General features: G+C 35.8%; 1 protein-coding gene across 1 annotated transcript in view; it reads right to left on the bottom strand.

The window, feature by feature from the left end:
* The window catches only part of LOC106870245 (uncharacterized), a 71,019-nt gene that overhangs the window by 11,359 nt on the left and 33,473 nt on the right, over nt 1–26,187 (bottom strand). Inside the window, exons 4-8 of the mRNA XM_052966518.2 lie at nt 25,775–25,935; nt 21,121–21,178; nt 10,596–10,757; nt 5,610–5,799; nt 1,743–1,816 (exon numbers count right to left, since the gene is read on the bottom strand). Coding sequence (XP_052822478.1) covers nt 1,743–1,816; nt 5,610–5,799; nt 10,596–10,757; nt 21,121–21,178; nt 25,775–25,935 — 645 coding nt within the window. The remainder of the gene's footprint in view (nt 1–1,742; nt 1,817–5,609; nt 5,800–10,595; nt 10,758–21,120; nt 21,179–25,774; nt 25,936–26,187) is intronic.

The raw sequence follows: 26,187 nt of genomic DNA, 5'->3' as shown, positions 1-26,187 counted from the left end.
CATTAGGCCATGATTGGTTTATTATTTTAGAATATGTTAAAACAAGAGTTGTTAATTGTTTTAATCAGACCCACTCAGGATTGACCCACATGCTGCAATGTCCACTTTGCCAGCCTGCTAAAATTCACCTCTGTCTCCCCTCCTCATCATCACCACTATCATCATTGCCCTCACCATTGTCACCACCACCACCACCTTCCCTCATTTGCAGTCTTAGTTGGTGCCAGTATACCTTCAAAAGATGTTAATAGCTTGGTTTTACTTTATATAACAAAGAAGAGGTGGAGGAGGTTGCACAGGAAGTGTAATTGCTAGAGTAATAATAGGATGGAGAAAGTTCAGAGAGCTTTTACTTCTGTTGGTAACCAAAGGTCTCTCTCTCTCTCTCTCTCTCTCTCTCCTTGAGTGAAGGAAAGACTGTATGATGCATGTGTGTGAACTGCAGTGTTGCATGATAGTGAGATATGGGTCCTGAACGTGGAGAGGAATGAAGCTAGTACGCTCCACTGGGTGTGTGATGTCAGTGTGAATGTGCAACAGAGCACTGATGTATTGAGAGAAAAGTTGGGCATAAGAGGGATTATATGCAGTGTGCAAGAGAGGAGACTGTTGGTTTGGTCACATGATGTGAATAAGGACAGTTAATAATAATCTAATAATTTTTTCGTTTAGCATCCACTTCCAGGAACTCCGTACGTTTTCTTTTTCTTTTGCTTGTGTGTCTGGGTTCAATTATTTGTAGTGGTATTGCTATTTGAAAAGTATATAAACATTCCATTGATTTTCCCATTCTTTTGAATTTGCTCTCAACGAATCTTTTTTAGTTGATTCATGTGTCTCTTGTATACCCGTTTTCTTCTTTTTACCAAATATAGCATTTTTCCTATGTGTTTGGTAATCACACCATCTTCCCAACTTTGTTTTCCATTCTTATATGCCCTAACAAATATATTTTCACTAATTTTGAAACGTCTTGCTATATTATAGAGAAATGTTGGTTACTGAAAATGGAGGGAAGTTGGGGAAAAGAGAAACCCAGGAAGACATAGGACAAAGTTTTGCTGACCAATCACAAAACACTGAACCTTATGAAAGAGATGACAGATGACTGAGATATGTAGCACATTGCTGTACTCGAGATGACTTGCCCACCACAACCAAATCAATATCCTAGAACTAAGGTGCGATATAAAAAGCACCGGTGTAGGTACTGGTACCATGTAAAAAGCACCCAGTACACTCTGTGGAGTGAATGGTATTAGGAAGGGCATCCAGCCATAGAAACCAAGCCAAACCAGAGTATGAAACCTAGTGTGGCCTTGGCCTTGCCAATTCCTGTCAAGCTGTCCAGCCATGCCAACATAGAAAACACATCAAACAATGATGATGACGAACATATCAGAGTATGAAATCCATACTACCAGTCTTTGGTTCCCATGCACTCAGATGAGTATGGACACCTCCAGTTAATAACCAGAGGCCTAATAAGAAAGGTGTTGATTTGATAGCTTCCTAATGTTAATCATTTTGAACCAATAATTAAAAAAAATCTAAAATCCAGATATGAAAGTTTTAATGAAAAATCTCAATCCAGCCATAACATTATTTATCTAATAATGGTAATGATGTTAATGTGCAGATATTTACAAAGAAAACGTGTTATTAAACTTTAATGAGTAAAAGAAAAAGAAATAGCATCAGAACAAAACCTAGTTTTCTGGATAAAATTTGAATGCCATTACCTTCTTGTTCTTCATTTGCTGTAGAGTACCAGCTGCAACAAAGTTGGCTATTTGCTCCTCTAATGAAGAGTACTCTGAAAATTGAAAATATAAAAACATGAAGAACAGACTTGGAAATAATTTATTACAAATATATTAAAATGTACTGGTTTTAATCATTCAAGTGTGACACTGTCAGGGTATTTATTTCAACTTTGTGTTAAGTATTTTACGAATGAGGGAGTTCACCACTGCTACCCTCATCTTTATCTCCTGTTGCAATGTACACAGCAGTCTATCCAAATCTCTTTTGCAGGTGTCCACCTCATGTATATCACTTATATTTCAAAGGACAATATTAAACAGCTGTAACACTTCTTCTGTTGTGAAAGAGGACAAATGAAACTTTGGGAACTATCAGGTTTCCAGATCAAAGTTTGGCTCCAATTCCCTATCAAGGTCCAGTGATTGTCTTTGTCAAAAGTCTTTGCAAAGTTCAGGTATACTATATCTGCATTTGAGTGATTAAGTAGTTAATGTCTTTACCATCCCATCATAATGCTGCAGCAGTTATGTGAGGTAGCTTCTTGCCTGATATAACTTAAATTGTTTTAAACCAGAAACAATCATGACTTTGGTCACAGTGAAGTAATTTTTAGTGTTGGATTCATTTCCTCCCAATATGGATAGAACAGTTTGTAGGGATTTTACCAGTTTCCAGAAATTTTGGCAAAGTAACTGAAGTGGTTTGGTTGGACATTTTTGCATGTTTTAAGAGCGTTATTGGGGAGTCATTACAGCCTGCAAAAGAATTTATACTGAAATTTCCTTTGGAAGCTATTACAACAGTTTCTTTTTTGCCTATGTAACTGCTGATGCATCTTCTCCATGAAAGGTTGTAGTGATAAAAACTTCTATTGACTGAGCTGCTTTTGTACTAGAGAGGTGAAAATGTTATTCATTCAGTATTTCATCCACCCTGTGAGGGCTTACAAAGAGTGATCCACTTCCTTTAAATAATAATCCTATTTTGTAGTGCATAAAAGATGTTCCTTTGATGAAGTGACAGGCTAGTTTTGGCTTGGTTGTTATGCTTTTTTCTATAACTGAAGTCTTTATTGTTCTCTTATATTCTTGGGAGTACTTTATTTTCTCTTTATTTTCTCAGTTGTTTTTTCTTTTTCTCAGGAAAATTTTTTCTATCTATTAGGATTATATTTCTTTAAACACTGTTGACTTTTCTGAATGAAACATACTTAATGCATAAAACATAAAGCTTCAATTTTATTTACTATTTTAAAATTTTTTTGTCTCCAGAAGCCGATTTACCTTGACTGATTTCTTTTAAGCTTTTGGGCTGAATTATCAGGCTGGACAAGGTTTGTATGTCTTTAGTCGGGAGCCATGTAACACATTTTCCAGAGTTATACATTGTTAATTTAAGAATGGTATTGTCAGAAAAAAATGTATGGGCATCTTACATTAGAGATGATTTACAGATTGTTTATGAAGCAGAAATTCAGTGTGTTGTTGCCTCTAATTGGGCATTAGGCTATTTGTTTCTCAAACTGTATACCTGTGAAGTTAATCAGAAAATCTACTTCACTGTTATCCTGTTCTGATATCCTTCTGAGACTGTGGCCTCAGGTTATTTGAAATTAGAATTGTTGTAATCCAATGTCGGACTGTTATAATGTCCACTCTGGTATAGTAAAATAGTTAGTTAGACAAGTAGGATACGACTATCTATGACCGACTACCCTGACATACTTGTTTCACTTGTGAGCAATCTTTATGTTCAATTTTTTAATTTCTTTATTGCCCACAAGGGGCTAAACATAGAGGAGACAAACAAGGACAGACAAAGAGATTAAGTTGATTACATCGACCCCAATGCGTAACTGGTACTTATTTAATTGACCCTGAAAGGATGAAAGGCAAAGTCGACCTCGGCGGAATTTGAACTCAGAGCGTAACGGTAGACAAAATACCGCTAAGCATTTCGCCTGGCGTGCTAACGTTTCTGCCAGTTCGCTGCCTTAACTTAATTTATGTTCAATTTTCTCTGTCGTGTCTTGAATTTACTATTCTTTCACACTCTTCTAACAAGTGTTAGGTTACAGCTTGGTTTTGTCCTAGTTTAGCGAAAATTCTTGTTCTTACTTCTGCGTCTTTTTCTACAGTTAGCCTCTGAGTAAATATTAGGTACTTGAACATATCTGACACTAAATCAGCCTGTTTGAACTTTTCACATTCTCTGTTAACCCTACCAGCATACATGATGTAGTCCTCCTCATTGTTCTTTCCTAAGTTCAAACATTTCCAGCATGCATTGAACAACGAGCTTTTCTTGCTAAAAATTTTACACAATATGTCTATTGTATTTCTAAAGTTTATGTCAGAAGGTTTTTTCAGGAGTATGTAATTGTTGTAATGCTCATGTTCTCTTGCTGCTAGTTTTCTTAGGATTTGATGTGTTTTCATATTGTCACCTCAATCTTTGCACTCTTTATTGAAGATGTGTTTGTATCTTCTATAGTATACCTTGAAGGTAACTCTTTCGTCTGGTTCATACTTAAATTCCATTATTGAGTTTACAACATAATCTGACAAAAACATCTTTTCAGCATTTTTTAATGACTTACTATTCATTAATTACAGCATTTGTTGTTGTAATAGTAAGTGTTGTTGTTGTTGTTGCTGTAATAGTAATTGTTGTTGTTCTTATTTCTTTATTGCCCACAAGGGGCTAAGCATAGAGGGGACAAACAAGGACAGACAAATAGATTAAGTTGATTATATCGACCCAGTGTGTAACTGGTACTTATTTAATCGACCCCGAAAGGATGAAAGGCAAAGTCGACCTTGGTGGAGTTTGAACTCAGAATGTAGCGGCAGACGAAATACCGCTAAGCATTTCGCCCGGCGTGCTAACGTTTCTGCCAGCTCACCGCCTTTGTTGTTGTTCTTGCAGTTGTAATTGTTGTTGTTGCTGTTCCTGCTGTAGTTGTTCCTGCAGTTGTTGCTGTTTCTGTTGTTCCCACCGTTATTGTTGCTGTTTTTGCAACTCAAGCAAACCGGACAACAAATCTTCCATAATTTCATGCCTTTTGTATATCGTAAAATTTGCACAAAAAACTTTTGTGAGTTTTGTAACTCCTTGTGAATTTGCTTAAATCTCGCGAGTTTGTTAATTTCTTGTCACCACTGTTGTAATCCAATGTCAGACTTATATATTGTCTACTTTGGTATAGCAGTATAGTTAGTTAGACAAGTAAGACACAACTATCTTTGACCTACTACCCCGACTGTTCAATGTCACAGTATTTTAATGACTATCACATACCACTCGTCATATGGCAGGGGTGTTCTGTTACTATTATCCTCATAACAGAAAGGCTGAAGTCAGCAATCAAAAGTCATATATAGCTGATTGATTGATATTATGTTTACTCTTTGGAATCTATAAAATATTTCATGATTTTATCACATTTCTGGTTTTTCAAAATGGCTGTAAAATTACCATTCATATTCTAATGTAAACCTGAGAATGCATTTATAGAGGTAGGATGACTATTTCAAATTTCAATAAATGTATGAATATAACAGTACAAATGAAATGAAAAATTAGAAATTGATTCAAATTAGAAAAACAAACATAGTATCCTCATTCCTTTTCCATTGTCATAATTACTTTGCCCATTCTTGACATTCTGAGAAAACTCAGCATGGTGGGAGCAAGTGTAAAGGAAAGATATTTATAAAAATACAGACAAATAGCCAAAATATTTTGTTAAGTAATGAAAAACAAAGGTGAAGCTATGATGATCTTGATTAATTTTGCAATTAAGTCATTTTATCTACAAAAGGTAAAATATGACAATTTACCTTGGTTATCAAATACTAAATCCAATGCTTGAAGATTTGTCACCATGATCCAGCTGGGAGATTCCATGAAGTATTCAGCATCAGTAAAAAGGACATTAGTTTGACAAAACAACATTAACTGTTCTCTGTTGAACCGACTGTGATAAATTCGAAGAGCCATTTCTGATCGAAACTCTTCAATATCAAAGATCTGTGAAGTAAATTGAAAGTAACTAACTTTAAATCGTTTTGCAAAATGTTGATTTTTTAACTATACAGCTGTATAAAGAAGTGCCAGTCACTGAAAGTGGATGACACCTGTAGAAGCGGGAAACCCAAGAAAACATTGGATGAAGTGATGAGGACTGATCTCAGGATGCTGGGGCTCACAGAAGAAATGGCACTGAACCAAGATGTCTGGTGATATGAGGTTCTAGGGAAGACCTACCTGTGTTAGCAAACCTGAGTTCTAGAAGTATTGTGTCCCACAATAACACTTTCACACACCTTACCCCAACACACCAAACTACATTCCCCTTCCCTTACCAAAGTGTTTCTCTTCTCTTCCTCACATTTCATCTTCATACACTATGATTATCTCCTACTCCCCAATCCAGTCCTTGCTACCCTGCTCACTGTATCATTGCTTCCCCCTCCCCTCTATATACCCAGATTCTCATCAGACACAGCATTCCCCACCCCAACTTCCCAACTCAGTTCTCACAGTATTGCTGCCCCCCCTTGTCCCCTTCCCCTCTATATACTCAGATTCTTTCCAGTTACTGCATTCTCCCACTCCCAACTCATGACTCCTTGGTGATACCCTGCCAGCACCTGCCACAATTCATTTCCCTCTTCCTTACTCTACCATCCCATCTGTGCCCTGATCCCCATTCCTTGCAAGTATACCCTGGCACTTGCTACCATCCCATCTGTGCCCTGATTCCCATTCCTTGCAAGTATACCCTGGCACTTGCTACCATCCCTCTCCTGCTCTTGCTGTCTCTTACTCTCTCTTCCCCTTGCTCTGCCCGGGTAATCATGTATCTCTTCTACTGCAACAATCTTTGTTTCTGCCCTCCTTCTTGATCACTCTCCTTCCTTCCCTTGCTCATTGTTATATTGCTGGACTTGTTTTGGATTGTTTGTCCCATGTAAGTTGGAATTTCTCCTTTTCATTGCTTCATTGATTATTTACTGTTTTATTCAAATTGGCTTTCAATTCACACACACACACACACACACGTGTGTGTGTGCATAATTCTTTTATAAAATCTTTTGAACTTTTGAAATATTAGTTCAAATGACTGAAATATGCATTGTAGAACTTTTGAAAAATAGTTTTTCAAAAAAAGATTTTGGAAGGAAACAATTAATTATAAATGATGGCAGACCAACATCGAAACTATCTAATTTGTGAAGTTCCAACGAGAAATATATTAAAAAATTTCAGACTAATCTATATGAAAAGAAAAAATGGTTATCTGGAAGTGCTAAACTAAATAAGTTATTCTGCTGGTCATGCTTGTTATTTAGTTTAGAAAAAACTGTTTGGAGTGATCATGGTTATTATGATTTAGATAATCTACATTCGGCTATGCTAAAACATGAATGTTTTGAAAGACATATAAAATTTTTGATAGATCTTAAAACATTTGGGAATATTTGCATAGACTTACAGTTACATGCATATAAAAAAAAAACAGGGCATACAACAACATAAGAGATTAAACAAAACTGATCCATTCTGTGGTATTAGATTGATGCATTTATTTTCCTCGGTTGCCAGGAATTATCATTTTGGAGTCATTTTGAGTCCAAAAAATCTAATAATTATGGAAATTATAAAGAACTCTTATATTTAATCAGTAAATATTATGGAAAATTGGCAAGCCATATTGATGCAGTTTCTAATTTCTCAGGTCACAATAAATTCTGCTTTAAATTCTTACATAATTTAAAAGCTCCCGATTTCTTATTTTCATTAGAAGTATTTAGTGACGTATTTTCTTTCATTGATGTCTTATCTAACATCTTTCAAACTAAAACTCATGACATACTATATTGTAAAGAGCAAATAGATAAAACTAGAGCTGTGCTTGAAAATAAATTTGATGGTTTTTCAATATTTAATGATATGTTAGGAGGAAAATATGGAATCAATGCAGCAATCAAAATTAAGAGATCTCGGAATAAATCTATTGATCCCCAACAGCATTCTCTATAACAAAATCATTGACACAATAGTTGACCAATTAAAAATGCGATACTCATCCTTAGAACTTTCCAATTTCAGCAAGTGACAAAAATTGCAAACAATTTCCAGTGGATTTAAATTCTTTAAAAACCATTTATGGTAGTTCTTTTTGACATAATATGTTTACAGAGTGAACTAAATGTTTTGTATTCTGTGCAAGATTTCAAAAAGCAAAGTGTGAGTAATTTAATGCATTACATTTACATTTGATCTAACTGAAGCTATGCCAGAACTCTTAAATCTTTGCAACCTTATTTTGACAATTCCGTCTACAACTGCCTCTGTAGAGTGGATCTTTTCTACATTGAAAAGAACTAAAACTTACCAAAGAAATACAATAGGAGAGAAAAGGCTTTCAGAGTTGGCTTTTATGTCAATTGAAAAATATTTACTTCAACAATTGAATAAAACAGATTTCTATGCTCTGAAAGATCGAAGAACTGAATTAATTGATGAGACATGTAAATAATAATTTTTCTACATTTAAAAAAAAAATTTTAAATGCATTGAAACAGAGCCCATCTTGGCCATGTTACGAAACTAATTTGGTTCTCTTAATTAAACAATTTCAAAAATGAATCAGCTCGACCAATAAGTACATGGGTGGGTTGAAGCATTCATAGGCTGACTATGAAGGAGTAATGCTAGAAATCTTGCATGCATTCATTTCAACTCTACATATTAATAACTGCATTGTTTCCTTTCAGGAAAACTGACATTTGACTGTTCAAAGAAGACTTCAAATGTAACTAGTAGCAACTTTTCTGGAAAATAGATAAAATTTAGCATCATGGTGTTATCATGTACCTTCAGAAAAAGGCTTTAGTCCCCAAGGATGTTCATGCTGACATGGTTGCTACATTACGGGATAATGTTCCAGTTTTAAAGTGAGCAGCTTAATTTAGGAAGGGAAGAGAGAGTCTTGAAGATGATCCAATATCTGGTCATTCCACGACTGCCACAACTGCCACCACTGCAGAAAACATGCTCACCACATGTTGATGGATGACAAGCAATTGTCTATAGATCAAATAGCCAAGGTTATTAGCATATCCTGTGAGAGAGCTGAGAATATTATGCACAATGAACTTGGCATGATGAAGGTTCATGCTCGATGGGTGCCACGTCTTCTGACACCTGATCAAAAGTGCACCGGGTTGATCACATTAAGAGAATATCTGACATTGTTTCAGGCAGGTACAGCTAGTTGCCTTGACTGTTTCCTAAACTAGGATGTGTGTTGACTTCATCACTTTGAACAGAAAGAAAGAGGCAAGCCATGCTGTAGAAACATTCCTCTTTGTCTACACCGAAGAAGGCAGGGTCGTTTCACCTGCAAGGAAGATGATGGCCTCAGTTTTTTTAGAATGAAAAAGGCATTGTGTTTATTGATTATCTTCAGAATGATCACACCATCAATGGAGAGTTCTATGCCAGCTTGCTAAGGCAGTTATGAAAGGCTATCAAGACCAAATGTCCTGAAAATCTGATGAAAGGGGTCTTGTTTCATTAGGACAATGCTTCAGTACACAAGTCCTTGGTTTCAATGGCTGCTGTGCATGACTGGCTTTGAACTGGTTGATCACCCTCCCTATTTAGTGATTTGGTTCCATCTGACTATTGTCTATTTCCCAACATGATAAAACGCTTGGCTGGGCACAAGTATCACAGTGATGATGACTTTTTTTACTAACAGGATAGCTTCTTTACCAATGTGATCCAAGCTATGCAACACTTATGGAAGTGTGTGGACAGTAAGAGGAACTATGTTAAAAAATGAACTTCATTTGGTCCCATTCTATGGGCGTGTCTTGCTCAGCCTATGACCTTTACAGCCAACCCTCATAATAATAAAAATTATTATTATATCTGCATTTAAGGTGGTGAGCTGGCAGAATGCTTAGCAACATTTTGTCCTCCTCTGCGTTCTGAGTTCAAATTCCACTGAGGCCGACTTTGCCATTCATCCTTTAGGGGTCAATAAATTAAGTACCAGTAAAGTACCACCACCAGGCAAATTTCAAGCCTTGTGCCTAAAGTAGAAAGGATTATACCTGCATTTCTTTTAATATTAATAATACAAAAAAATCCACTTTGTTGTAAAAAATTTTGGACCTGAGTTTGCACCCACTAAGCAAATTTCATTCCTGGGCTACTGGTCATTTGTTATATGGCAGTATATATATATATCATCGTTTAACGTCTGCTTTCCATGCTAGCATGGGTTGGACGACTTGACTGAGGTCTGGTGAAACCGGATGGCAACACCAGGCTCCAATCTAAATTTGGCAGAGTTTCTACAGCTGGATGCCCTTCCTAACGCCAACCACTCAGAGAGTGTAGTAGGTGCTTTTACGTGTCACCTGCACGAAAGCCAGTCAGGCGATACTGGCAACGATCTCGCTCGAAAATGTATATATATATATATATATATGTATATATATGTTGTTAGTATATATATTAATAATACCATGTGTAATAGCATTGATGCAAAATGTGATAGTAACTTGTTTTTTTTTTCCTTTAATAGATATTTTTTTTGTATATACTATGGTAATAAAAGGGATCATATTAATGGTATTTTGCTTGAGTTATTGGCTAGTAAGAAATTCTGGTATATTTCATAGTAATGTTGGGATATATTATGGCTGTATTGATCTGCTTTAAAGTTAGTGTATGGTAGTAATATGGCAGTAAAGGCGTTGTATGGTGGTATTAATGTGCTATATGACAAAGTAGTTTAGTCTTACTTTAGTTGGTTCTCTTTGGTTGAAAATAACCCCTTGCTGTTCAATAACTTCTTGCGAGAAGTATGGCTGTTTCATGTCCAAATAATCTTTAATAAACACAGGGAAATTGCTGTTGTTGATCAAAGAAATGCTGCCACTTTCACTTTGACTCAGAATAACATGCTGAAAAACAAAATTCCAGATAAATATAAGAAAATACTACTTCTGTAATTGTATTAAATTTTTATTTCTAAATAGTATAGGGTTAGAATGGATGAGCTCTTTAGAATATACTACTTCCTTTTCATCTAAGGAAGCTGCTTGAAGAAATTGTAATTGTAAAAGAAGTAAAGAGTATTAAAATTCAATCAGAGAATTAGTAACTGATAATAAAACTGGAGGTAATGATGTTGACTACAACAACAACAATGATGACCACTAGATCTTTGCAGAATAAAAAAGAATGTAATAGAAAAACATTACAATATGTTTATCATATTCATATATCATATGCTCATCACTTGAACGTTCTATATATCTACAAGTCAGAATTAGTACACAAAAAATAACTTAAACCCTAGTATAGAGAAAACATCATTTAAGTTTTCATTCCAGATCCTACACAAAACTGAATTTATAATTTACATTAACAACAGTTACTTTAAACATACACTCAAAAAATACTAGAACTCATATTTGACCTTGAATTTCAGAATTCAAAATGTAATCACATGAACCATGTCAAAATTTTGGAACAATATTTAGTTACTTACGACGTTGAGGGTTCCAGTTGATCCGATCAACGGAACAGCATGCTTGTGAAATTAACGTGCAAGTGGCTGAGCACTCCCACAGACACGTGTACCCTTAACGTAGTTCTCGGGGATATTCAGCGTGACACAGTGTGACAAGGCTGACCCTTTGAATTACAGGCACAACAGAAACAGGAAGTAAGAATGAGAGAAAGTTGTGGTGAAAGGGTACAGCAGGGTTCGCCACCATCCCCTGCCGGAGCCACGTGGAGCTTTAGGTGTTTTCGCTCAATAAACACTCACAACACCCAGTCTGGGAATCGAAACCACGATCCTATGACCGCGAGTTCGCTGCCCTAACCACTGGGCCATTGCGCCTCCACTATGGAATAAATAATCATTCTACAAATGATACAAAACACAATGTTCAGCATCATCACATGGAATATATTGATGCGACCACCGAAAATACAAATTAGTGTTATATCCCTATCTCCTGAGCTGGGTTTTGAAACTGTATTCTGGTTGTTGGGGACAATGGCATTTCCTTTGTCTTGTAAGCAACCACAGCTATTTTTAGCGTAGGAGTGATCGCTGCCCCTTTCCGGTCAGCGAAAGTTCAGAAAAGCAGGATAGGAATCGTACTGAACTGACCCAGCTTTGGGAGGGGGTAAGGTAGCACAATTGAGCTATGGTATTTTGTGATAAATACGAGAACAGGGATTGAAGCGGCGCAGTTGGCCGGAGGATTTGGCAGCAGTCGAGTTGGCGTATGGAGTTGGGGACAGCAGTTTGCCCAAGGAGTTGGTAGCAGTCGAGTTGGATGAAGTGAAGATGAACAGTGATAAGTCTGACAGAGAGTGAGCGCCTATAGTCAGCAGAAATGCATAGAGTCTCAGAGAGAGAGGGACAGAGAGATGGGATTCTGGCAGCCAAAAGAGATAGCAGTAGTCAGTTGTTTACTTCTTGGACCGTACAATGTTTGTGAAAGAAAGGAAGTTATTACAGCAAAGGTTTGTCTAAATATTCTTCCAAGAAAATGTATTTGTCGTTACGATGTATAAAGAAAAAGAACTGTTAACTGTGATGTTAACTTAAAAGAGAAAGAAAAGAAAGAACTTTTACATGTGGTGTAACTGAAAAGAAAAGAAAGAAAAGAAAGAACTTTTAAAGGATTCGATGTACGAATTCTTGTTTATGTAACGATTGCAGACCCTTGATTATGTTGCATGCGCCATTATATGCTATTGAATTGTGATGTAATGTTTTATTCTGATGTTTGATGTAAAAAGAAAGGGTTAGTTTCCGCTATCCAACGTATGGTCTCCGTGTTGTTTCTTCCTCCCCTCCTTTTGCCTGTGTTGTTCTTCGCTACGTGCTCCGGCCGGGGCTTATTGGTGGCCCGTGGCGAACATACTGACTCACTGAGCGTGAACGTTCGCGCGCGCGCGAGTTCTCTCTTCGTTAAGGAGGTGCTTCGCGTGCGGGCGTTCGTAACAATATAAATGGATTGGTTACTTGTTTTTCTGGAATTAGTCAAGTGATATAGACATCTCTGATGACCCCAATAAAGGTTGAAAATCATTTAAGCCTGTTCATCATTTTTCAATCCATGGGGACTATGAAGTCATGGAAAGGACACAGCAGCTGTTCTGCCTGTATCTGCATACTGGAATTCACTCCCACATCTTTGAACAGTGCCTTAGGTTCAGTTCAGACAACAATGTGAAGCTGGAGGAGACTGTGGCCAACCCCTCCCTGGAGAAGGTTACTACTGGAAGGTCATATATATGGCAGAAGGGTTTGGCTCCTTGCCATTCCTCTGTGTATATGTATATATTATTATATTGTAGAACCAGTCTTATGTTGAAATGTTCCCATAAATATAGCAGAGCATTTGAATATTTCAATAGTAAATAACATTTTAATTATAATTGTTTTTCCTATAATCTAATAAGCATAATTTTTCTAATTTTTTGAGCATATATCAATAGAAAAATAACTGAATGTCATGATATAGAATTTCCAAGTTTATTTTCTACTTTCTTGTTATCTACTGACATCATCATAAATTCAAATACTAAACTGGTTTTTCCTAGCATATTATATTTCTTCCTGATATGCTTTTTGTATGCATTCATGTATTATAGACATTTCAGTTCACTTTGAACTTAACCTGTTTTGGGTTACCTTGATAACATTGTGTTAGCATAAATCTTCAGATATATTTGTTTGACTGATATTTTGTACCTTTTTTCTATATCTAAATGTGCTGGCACAATAGAAACATTTGTTGGTAATGTATGGTGTAATTATCAATTAAAAATGTGATTGTCTCCATTCTTGTTCATATTAACTTATATACATATTGGTTTATATATATATAATTTATCTAAAGGACACAATACATGTCTTTAAGTGCTACTAATAGTTTCATATGTTGAGAAATATCTCAAGGATATTCTTCAGGCATTTTAGTTTTGTTGTTTTTGTTTTCCGTTTTTTACCGTCTGCGTTTTCTATATGCTTCTCAGTTTTTTCGTGTTTCTTTCTTATTGAATATTTTTAGTTTGTTATGATATGTACCTGTTATGATATATGATATATGGTTTCATACAGAAACCCTTCTCATTCAGGCTCAGATTATTGAATGGAGGGGTACAAGAAGTTCAAGATGGCTGCTGGAAAATGGGCTGCCATTGGTCAAGGCAGGTCACATGGTGTTGTCAGTGTAAGATCACTGATTCAGCAGCAGCAGTTCCATCAGACAGGGGAAATCCTTGGACAGCATAGCTGGACAAGAAGCTGGTGGCATCTAAGTGTCTTGGGATTGGTAGAAGCAAAGTTGGTGTGTGAGTGAGTGTGTATATACCAGATGCATAACACACCCACATCCACATCCATTCATGATCTGGTTAATATACACACTCACTGGCTTTGCTTCCTCCAGCCCCCAGACATTTAGACGCCACCAGCTTTCTGTCCAGCTATGCAGTCTAAGAAATTCTGCCATCTAATGGAACACCAAGGCCAAGCTAGTGACTAACATCATGCATTAGGTTAAGTGCTTGACCTAAGGTTGCTTGAGGGCATTTTGTCCAGAGAGTAAGAACTATTAATATTTTAGCAAACAAACGTGGGCTTCATGTCTGCACAGTCCCTCACCTTGTGCGGTCCCTGGTTCTTGAAACACTGGCCCATAAACGGTCACTCTTGTTCCACAGCAGTTTTTCTCTCCTCATTCTTTACTGATTGCTGCATAATGGTGTGGGTTTCTGCAACTGCCATCACCACTACATTCTGCCTGATGTTTTGTGTCAACATACAGACTTGAGTGATGAGCTCGTTCATCATCATTTTCTTGCTGCCTGATAGTTGTGGTAGTTGCACTGATATGTTGCAAGGGAAGCCTGTGCCACCTTTTCATACCTCTCTCCAATAAAACCAGATAGCATGGCCAATCTCTGAACCTCTGTTGCATACACATCTACCTGTTCTCCTGACTGAACCCAGATTAGTGAATGCAGCATATGATCCTTCTATAAAGGATTCCTTTAGGTACTGCTCAATCTTCGCCATGTCTAGTTGGTCTGCCTAATCCATCTCAGAGTACAGCGCCAACGTGTTTCCCTCCAGACACATCATACTAATACATCCTTTTGTTATTTACACCACCTGTCCTCGTCTGTTGTTGTTTTTTCGTATATTCTCCCATATATATATATATATATATATATATATATATATATATATATATATATATATATATATATATATATATATATATATATATATATATATATACATATATATATATATATATGTATATATATACATATATATATATATATATGTATATACACACACATACATATATATATCTACATATATATATATATATATATGGGAGAATATACAAAAAATAACAAAAATAACAATATATATATATATATATATATATATATATATATATATATATATATATATATATATATATATATATATATATATATAAGCCCCCTCCCCAGGTGCACGCCCAAAACAAAGACACACAGATACGCAAAATCACACACACACCAATACAATGCAAACCTCCGACACGAACACACTTACACGCATATATACACACACACACAATCACAACAAACACTCACAAGCACATATGCACAGAAGCATGCACACACAATGACACACCTCCCCGACAAATACAAGCCACATAGACGCACTCACACAAACACACCCACACGTATACACACACATATTGTACTAACAATACAAACAAAACTAATCACTCATAATTACAGCGCACACACACACATGTACACATATACACCAGGAAACTACACAAACCATACACACATACACACACATACAAACACATACCCAGTACCAACATACACGGAACACACATGCACACACAAACACATCACCTGGATAAACCCAACGTACAAGGACACCTAATAAATACAACACACACATACATGCTCACACACACATGCACCCTCATGCACACACATACAGTTGCTCCCTCACACACACACGCACCACAATGACAACTCAAACACAAACATACTTAGAGACACACACATAACACCCCCACCAACACACAACACAAATAGACATACGTACACATACAGACATACACATACATATGAACCATCACACACACATACGGTTGCTTACACACACACACACACCACAAGGGTATTTAAAACAACACACTCATTCAGACAGAGAGAGACACACACACACTCACGTACACACACACTCCCACACTCACACAAAACACTCCCACGCACACACACAGATGCACACATACATACACACACAGACGCACACATATGTACACACCCTCACACATACATACGGTTGCTCTCTCTCTCACACACACACCACAAGGACGATTAAAACAACACATACATACTCAGAAAAATAGATATACGCACACTCTCACGTACACACACCTAACATCCCCACCGACACAAAAACACACAAACACACGCACTCACAAACGTACTCACGCACACACATGAACAAACACATATACACATACACACACATGCGCACACACAACACTCTAACAAATATTAAATACACACATACACACCCACACAAACGTGCACACACATACATACACACACATACGTACACACCCTCACACATACATACGGTTGCTCTCTTACACACACACCACAAGGACGATCAAAACAACACATACATACTCAGACAAAGAGATATACGCACACCCTAACGTACACACACCTAACATCCCCACCGACACAAAAAACACTCAAACACACACTCATATACACATTCCACAATAAACTCTGGGACCAATAAAAACGGCACACACACACACACACACACACACACACACACGGACACAATCACACATATATACACACACACATAGAGATATGCACAAAACCAGTCCCAAAAACCAGTGAACCATGACAGACTGTCACAGACCAACCAAAAATAAAAAAATCTTCTTTAACTCTTCTTCCCTCCCACCCCAGCTAGCCAGTCATACTGTCTCTTAAGACAGTAAAACATTCCCTCAATATACACAAGAGAAAAAAGCCAGGTCAGTTCCTCCTCAACTTTAAAAAAGTGAAACCGGTTAAGTAAATAAATATTTAAAAAAATAAGTGCATTTTCAAACCTTCTTTCATATATATTTCCACTCGTACGGTATTCCACAACTTTACTTTATTATATATATATATATATATATATATATATATATATATATCATCATCATCATCATCATCGTTTAACGTCCGCTTTCCATGCTAGCATGGGTTGGACGATTTGACTGAGGACTGGTGAAACCGGATGGCAACACCAGGCTCCAGTCTGATTTGGCAGAGTAGATATAATATAGGATAAATTTTTTATAAGAATTTATCAAGTAGTCAGTGTGAAAAAAACCTCATAATGAAAAAATAACGAAAAATTTCGTAATGAAAGAATTCATTGTTTCTTCATAGATATATTTAATTATATATAAAGGGCATTAACTGTGTATTAATACCTCACGCTATCGAGGGACTAAATAAGTAAAAAAACTACCAAAAATAAGCAGGTAGTTTTTTGACTTATTTAGTCCCTCGATAGTGTGAGGCATTAATACACAGTTAATGCCCTTTATATATAATTATATATGTAGATATATATATTTATGTATGTGTATATATACATACATACATATATATATCTACATATATATATAGTCAAAATAAGCAACAAGGATATCCAAAGTTAATGCAGTATGGTCGTTTCATGTGACTCCATTTAATTAAGAAATGTGAACATTAAATCAAATATAAAATGCAGAGCAATCCTCACTGCACAAAGATATAGAAATTTAATGAAATTACATTTAAACAGAAGGACATATTTTTATAACTACATTTTAACTCTCCAAGTAGGAAAGAAGAATGCAAAAAACCATTTTGACTTAGCCAGACCATATAGGGTAGTAAATAATTCTAAGCAGATTTTTAACTGTCACTGATTCTATTTGTATTTTTGTTTCTGATTTATGGACCATCTTATCAGACCTAGTGATTCAAAGCTTAAGAGGGCACTGGCATTTTCTTTGTAGGGAAAGGGGTAAACAGTATAGACAGTAAACATGGATGATATAGTTATACAATTTCTTAGGGTTTAGTGACAAACTACTATAGGGATGGTGGTTTCTCCACTAAGCAGACCAGTTTATAATGGCGCAGGGGAAGTCTTATCATAAGGCACCTAGGTCAAACGTATATAAAAATAAAGTTGCTATATTGTATACAGATACAGTAAATGGTTGTTCATGGTTTTCATTAATCAGAATAATGTATCAGTATTGTTTTACATATGCTAAGTTCGAAATACTTGAGGTACCAATATTTGCTTAATTAATATGTGAATAAATAAAAGCTAATTATAAATTAATAATGAAATAAAAAGAAATAGTGTATAAAAATGTAAATAATCAATTAATGCAGTATGCAAAAACCATGAAGTGGTATTAATTTAAAATGCTATGGTAATGAAAGCATCTAGAAATATTTTGTTTGGTATATGTACATTCTCATTCAATGGCTGTACTGTAAACTTCATCTTTTGAGTAACCTCATTAAAGCAAGTCTTGTGGTGTGAGGTCTGGTAGACACAGAGGTTCTTCTACTGAACTTCTTTATCCAGTTCACCTGTTTGGTGGGCTCTTACATTGCTATGTAAAGGTGTGTAAGGTAGATCTATGGTTGTGTAACCCACTTTATAGGAAATAAATTCACATCTTCAAAGTTCTTTTGAATGTTTGGTATGAGAGATTGTTACAGAAAGTTCAAATAAATGGGACTAATCACAGTGTTGTGTAAAAAGAATGGTCCACTTGATCTTTCTGCTGATAAGCTGCACCATTCTATAATGCTTGGTAAATTATCATAATGTTACTCCATAAAATGTGGATTCTCAAGTTCCCAGTAAGTGCAATTGTGGTGGTTAATTGAGCCATTTAATGTAAATGTAGCCTCTTCACTCCAAACAATTTTTGTTGGAAAGTGTATATCTTCTTCACATCTTGCCAAATATCATTCATAAAACTTCTTTTTTTGGTTGAGATCATCTTCGTTGAGAGTGTAGCAAGATTCAAAACTGAATTGACAAATTGCCAAGTTAAAATCAGAGCTTAGCAACAACTTTTTCATGTTATTAGCAGAATTATGAACCAATCAGTATAGAGACATCATGTGATGCATCTTTCTAGAAGTTGCTAGAACGTTCCTTTACAAAGCTTATAAATAGGTATGTTTTGAGCACCAATCTTCAGTTAGTGGCTGCTCACAGCTAAGCTAACCACATTCTCATTTTACTGCTTTTCAACAGTTGTTCTCATGACTCTTTACCCAAACTAGATAACATCTTTAGTTTGCTAACATGAACCCAGTGTGTATATTTTCTCCAGTCTTGACAGCTTAATTACAGAACCTTCTTGATTAACTATTTGTATGATCTACAGAATTGTCTTTCCAGTGTGTAAACATTGTTTGTAGCATTTTTAATTCATGAGCAACCTGGAGAATATTTGTATGGTGAAATAATTGTTCATGAGTGTTGTGCATTCATTATATGCAGCTTGAACCCAACTCAACTGCAGCATCTCATATCCTTTATCCTATGTCTATTGTGACAACAGTTAATTACACCTTATGACAAGAGCAAGGACTATACTTGGAATGTAACTTTTCCAATGACAGCTTCAAAATGCGATGGATGTTTCATTTTGAAATTCCTATTTCACAACTCTGATTTTCTTAAACTCTGGTGATATATTTCTAGTCCCCTTTCTTACTTTGTAGAGATTGTCAATGTCTGCAGTCTACCATAATGTTTCTTTTGAACATTCTGAACTGTTCTATCCACTTCAAAGTCATCTATAATTGGCATGGATCTGTTTGAAACTCTCTCCTAAACTGTCTTTGCACATTGACTGCATTTACAAATAAATTCCCTTTGACCTAAGCTTAGTCTGTCTCCTTTCATTATTTCGAATGGTCTAAATCAGGCCTGACCAACTTGAATTTCATTGCAGGCCACTTTAATCACAGAAAGTTTTTTGAGAGTCACTTGTATACTTTATGCAGTAATAGGTCAAATAATTAAATCACAGAATCAATAAGTTTTCATACTTTTTGTTCGTTTAAGATTATAAAATTGTAGGCTATTGCTTTATTGCCACTTATAAATTTTAAATTTATTTTGAAACAAATGTTTTACACAAACAATTTTATTTTGAAATTAAACACAACACCTCAAGAAAGTATCAAGTGGGCCCCAAGATAGAAGCAGGCCTCAGGTTGGCCAGCCCTGGGCTAAAACTAAAAAGAAATTAAAATTAGGTGAGATATCTCATTTATTCTCATTTACTCATTTACTTGTTTCAGTCATTTGACTGTGGCCATGCTGGAGCACCGCCTTTAGTCGAACAAATCGACCCCAGGACTTATTCTTTGTAAGCCTTGTACTTATTCTATCGGTCTCTTTTGCCGAACCGCTAAGTTACGGGGACGTAAACACACCAGCATCGGTTGTCAAGCGATGTTGGGGGGACAAACACAGACACACAAACATATACACACACACACACATACATACATATACATATATATATATATACATATATACGACGGGCTTCCTTCAGTTTCCATCTACCAAATCCACCCGAGGCTATAGTAGAAGACACTTGCCCAAGGTGCCACGCATTGGGACTGAACCCAGAGCCAAGTGGTTGGTAAGCAAGCTACTTACTACACAGCCACTCCCTGCAATTAAAGTGTGTATACATGTTTTGGACACTCTACACACACACACACACACACACACACACACACACACACACACACACGCACACGCACACACACACATACATGTAATGTGTTTGTATGTATGTTTCACCTAAACCACACTTTATCACCTTCTTCTTCACTCCTTCTCTCTTCTCTGCCTCTTGAGCTTTGTATTTCAATTCTCTTTGTCATTCACACTCTATATATTTGTATTGCATAATAAGCTTATTTCTGTCTCAACATCCTTCTCATGTATGTACAAAAAATACTGCATATTGTAAAGTCATAATCACCTGTTTTAAAGTAAACGTTATTTTGTTGAATATTTTAGTGAAACAATTTGCAATATAAATTAAAATTTTTAATGTTATATATATATGGAACATATTTCACTGAGCATGTTTTTAAAATTAAATGAGAAAATATGTACTTCAGATAAAATAAAAAGCTTACTAAATTTTCATTAAAGAGGATTTCAGCTCGACATTGTTGTAATGATCTCAAACCAATTCTGTTTAGCAAAAAAAGAGAGACAATATTATTTTATTTTATAGCAAATATTTTTAAACAAATATTATTTTGTATACTCTTTTACTTGTTTCAGTCATTTGACTGCAGCCATGCTGGAGCACCGCCTTTAGTCGAGCAAATCGACCCTAGGACTTATTCCTTGGAAGCCTAGTACTTATTCTATCGGTCTCTTTTGCCAAACCGCTAATTTACGGGCACGTAAACACACCAGTATCGGTTGTCAAGCGATGTTGGGGGGACAAACACAGACAAACAAACATATACACACACATACATATATATATATACATATATACGACAGGCTTCTTTCAGTTTCTGTCTACCAAATCCACTCACAAAGCTTTGGTTGGCCCGAGGTTATAGTAGAAGAAACTTGCCTAAGGTGCCACGCAGTGGGACTGAACCCAGAACCATGTGGTTGGTAAGCAAGCTACTTACCACACAGCCACTCCTACGCCTATGTATATGAATATGCAAATTTAAATGTGTGTGTGTGTGTGTGTGTGCGTGTGCATATGAATCCTACTCTTCTAGCTCCTTCTCATTTTTATATCTGCTTTTCATGCTAGCATAGGTCACACAGGTCATCACAGTTCAAATCATTTCTTATTTAGAATTATTCCTCTCTTAGATGGGTTGTAGGAGCATGTCTCACTTGTAGCTCTCATTTTTTAATAATGTTCCTTCAGTTAGATGCTCTTTTTCAAGACCAATCATTCAAGATAGTATATTGGGAATATTTGATAGTGGTGCCAGTGCAGTAGAGGTTGTCATACCTTCATCAAGAATAAAGGGTTCCTTTGATCCTACATTGTTTCTGTTCATTTGCCAACCCCTTTACAGAGTGTACAGGGTGCATTTCATTATAGAACCAGTGCTAGTGAGGTAGTGTTGTACCCTGTAAGACTAGAGTCCTCATTACATTATTGTGCACCCATTCATTCAGAGTGTCATGACCATAAAGATGAAGAGAAGAGAAATCAATTACAAAACAACTAAGATGAATTGGTGTAAGAATGAAGAGCATGATGAGAGAAACAAGGTGATTGAGAAGAGATAGAAGTAGAGGGGGAGAGAAAGAGAGGGAAGGGATATAAAGGAACTGAGATGGAGGATGGTAAAAGAAAGCTGATGAATACCAATAATGATTGGTCTGGTGGAAAAGAAAATGATAAAAGAACCTAAAGGGTTAGGGTTAGGGTCTTTTCAACTTGCTTGGCAACATACCTTCGTTAGACATCTTTTCACCACAAACAACACACACTGGAAGAGGTTGATTCTCGTTGCCAGCCCAATGAAACCCAGACTTTAAATAGCTATTGCAATTTTTACAATTGGGTCAAGCTTTCGTATTATTATCACTACGCTTAGTTGCTTTTGATGAATGTTCACTTTCAGATTCATAATCGTCATGATTATGTTTCCTCTTAATAAACTTTTCCATTTTATGGGTAATTTAGTCTGTTAAATATGAATTGTGTCACACAAAGAGCACAGATTATTAACAGAATCAAATTGAGACTAAGACAAGTGACTAGTGAGCTGTGAAAAGTGGCAGTATGTCACATATTATCAGACTCTTTTGAGAAGTCTTTCAAAATTAATTGAATAGATGAAAATTCTCACCACTATATGAATGAAAAAAAATTAAATATAGCCGCAATATGTGAGGATGTATTAAAAAATTTAGTTCAACATCGTATATTTTAGTTCAATAGTTTATTTTTCACATTTATTATTGAAATGAAAACTGTTGAGGCTACGACCAAAATAAACTGAAATATAGTCGTGTACCGAATATGTCCATTGGACATGAATTTCAAGGATAGATTGATGCTAATTTAGCTCTTATCCTTATAAAATTTTTGAATCATTTTGGAATCTATTTTGTTTATTTTCTAGTTAATTTTAGTTAATTTTTGTTTGTTTTCAGATCATTAAAATGGAATGTCAAGTTAAGAAAAATGAGCATTTTCGGCACCTCCTTCTTTTTGCTTTTAATCAAGGTTCTAAGGCTGCAAAATCTGCTTGCGACACTTGTGCTGTGTATGGAGAGAGTGCCATAGCTGAAAGAACCGCTTGTGATTGGTATGCCAAGTTCAAAAATGGAAATTTTGACCTCAAAGACGCACCTCGTTCTGGCCGTCCAATTGAGTTCAATGAGGGGCGATTAAACCAACTTTTGCACGAAAATTCTCATCAAACGACAAGGGAACTAACAGAGAAAATGGAATGCTCCCACACTGCTATAGAGAAGCATCTTCACTTGATGGGAAAGGTTCGAAAGTATGGAGCATGGTTTCTGCATGCTTTAAGTGACAACAACAAAAATCAATGAGCCACAATCTCCACTGGTCTGCTTGCTCGTCACCACTCAACTCATAGACACAAGCAACGATTTCCTTACCGAATTGTTACTGGTGACGTAAAATGGTGCCTGTACATCAATATGAAGCAGTGTAAGGAATGGCTTAGTCCCAGTAAACAAGCGACACAGCGCGTGAAACAAGATCTTCATCTGCATAAAACGATGTTGTGTGTATGGAGGGGCTGGGAAGGGATTATCTATTATGAATTGCTTGAACAGAACCAAACAGTCAGCATGGAACTCTATGTTCAACAGATGGAACGACTCAACATGGCTATTCAAGAGAAAAGACCTAATCGGCAGCATGGAGTTCTTCTGCTGCATGACAATACCCTCCCTCATATCGCCAACATGACCAAGGAAGCCATTCAAATGCATGGCTGGGAAGTGTTGCAACACCTGCCGTACTCACCTGATTTGGCACTAATGGATTTCCACCTCGTTTGATCTCCTTCAAATGCTCTGCATGGAGTTTCATTCAATACTGATGCAGAAATGGATTAATTTTTTGAGTCGAAATCTGGTGATTTTTACCAACGAGGTATTGAAAATCTTGTTGAATGTTGGGAAGAAGTTAGAAACAACAAGGGTGAATACATTACCATCTTTAAAGGGGTCCCAGGCATGTAGTTTTAGCATGTTTAAAAACAAAGGAATTGTTCATCACAAATCAGTTTACCTTTTTGCTTTTGGCATTGGAAAAGCTTTGTTAGTTGGTATTGTGAGAAAATAAAAGGCTGGCTAACCTTTACCTAGAGGTTTAATGACCTCTTTGAGAAAAACCTAACTTAATAGATAATGAGGTGTAGTCCTTTAAGAGATATTTAATATTATAATAACCAACCTTTAAGGACTTACCTTTGAGGCCATTTTATGTATACTTATTGTTCATTATATGTCTAAAAATGTAACAGACATAAGGAACAGCAGTGCTTCGTGTGAAAAGTAAGTTGTAACCTTTATAAGGTAACCATAACCTTTAAATCTGCTCAGATATGTGATTTAATACTGATATAGTTCAATATATTTAATGTGAGAGATAGAGTGAGAGAGAGAGAATTTCATAATTTTCCTTCAACATTGTTGAATACTGAAATGGTATTGGTGGCAAATATTTCCAATATGTGCCAGCACAATTTTGATGTGTCTATAAAAGTGATTGTCATTGTCTTAGAAATGTTTATACAAAACCCCAGAAATGTTTATACAAAATCAAAGCTATTTTGAAGATGAGGGAACAAGAGCAAGTTACCTATGCCATTATGGCCAGAAATTCCACTTTTGTTGGCATGATGCCAGAATTCACTGTTTACCTTGGACAAGTTTAAATCATATGCAAAATCATCCAATTTTTGTTGAGTGATTGATTGTATTTGGCTTTTCAAATTCATTATCTGGTTTAAATTTACAACCCTACTTTTGATTATGACTCAAATCTATCATGGAAATCATTATCCTGTAGAGATGAAAGTGCTTTTTTTTTTTTTGTGGAGGTGCTATCGGCTGAATGTGTGACAGGAAAACTAGTAAGCAGAAAATTTGAGTGAGAAATACTTATATTTTTGGTGGTGGATGAGGAGTATGTCTTTCTATCTTAGTTGAGCAGAAATAATCTGTAATACATTAGTTTCCTCCAAATCTTATCAACATTTTCCAAGTTGAAAGCTATCTATTAAACTTATTAGCCTTTTCTGGTCACTGATGTCATGTCCAAAATGGGCATAATAAATATGTAAAATTTTTATTGTAGTCAGTTCTTCATATGTATCACTCTTGCACATATGATGCATCATACTCTAGTATATACAGGTGTCAGACAATTTTCTAATTGATAAATTCCATTATTTGCAAGTAAACCATAATTACAAACATCCTTAAATAGGTTTAGTCATTCAGGAGTATACCTATAACATTTTAAAAATTAAATTACAATGTATCGATTAACTTTAGTATGGAGAGTTAGATTTTCTTATATATAGGTTTTTAGACAATGTTCAGCCATGTCAGAGTAATAGTGTAAAATGGAGATCAGATTCATGTTCAGTAGATTTTAATTGGTAAGTGTTCTTCAGGAACATGTGATTCATACAAAAGTGATGTTTATGAAATATGATAAAGCATTTAAGCTAAGCTTAGAACATTTATAACATGTAAATAAATATGCATGTGTACGTGCTTCAGTTACACATAAATCTAATATTTACTTACCTGAATTGGTCCTTTACATAGTTTGAATTGTCAATCACATAATTATTTTCTCTAACATAAATATCAGTGACAGGTCTATTGAATTCCCCATAAGTAATAAGTGCCCAAGCACCATCGCTAGAGCCACTGTTTTTATTAGCCATAATGTTTCTGAGAATATCCTGAATATGAAAGAAATTGTACAACATAGATTAGCATTAAATAGAATTTATTCTAATAGACTGAAACATTTGGTGTCTGAGGTATCAGAGTCACTAACTAAGACATGAATTCATATCTGTGCATGTGTTCATAGGTATGTGTGATTTACATATAAAAAAAAATGGCAACACTTAACTAGGAAATACGGAGATTGTCTCTTCCTCACCACCTCTCTCTCTCTCCCACACATACACAACATTCATACCTATGTC

The sequence above is a fragment of the Octopus bimaculoides genome, chromosome 3 (assembly GCF_046866305.1).
Source record: "Octopus bimaculoides isolate indiv1 chromosome 3, ASM4686630v1, whole genome shotgun sequence".
NCBI lineage: Eukaryota > Metazoa > Mollusca > Cephalopoda > Octopoda > Octopodidae > Octopus > Octopus bimaculoides.
The sequence above is the reverse complement of the archived record's forward strand: the minus strand, read 5'-3'. Positions and strand labels throughout refer to the sequence as shown.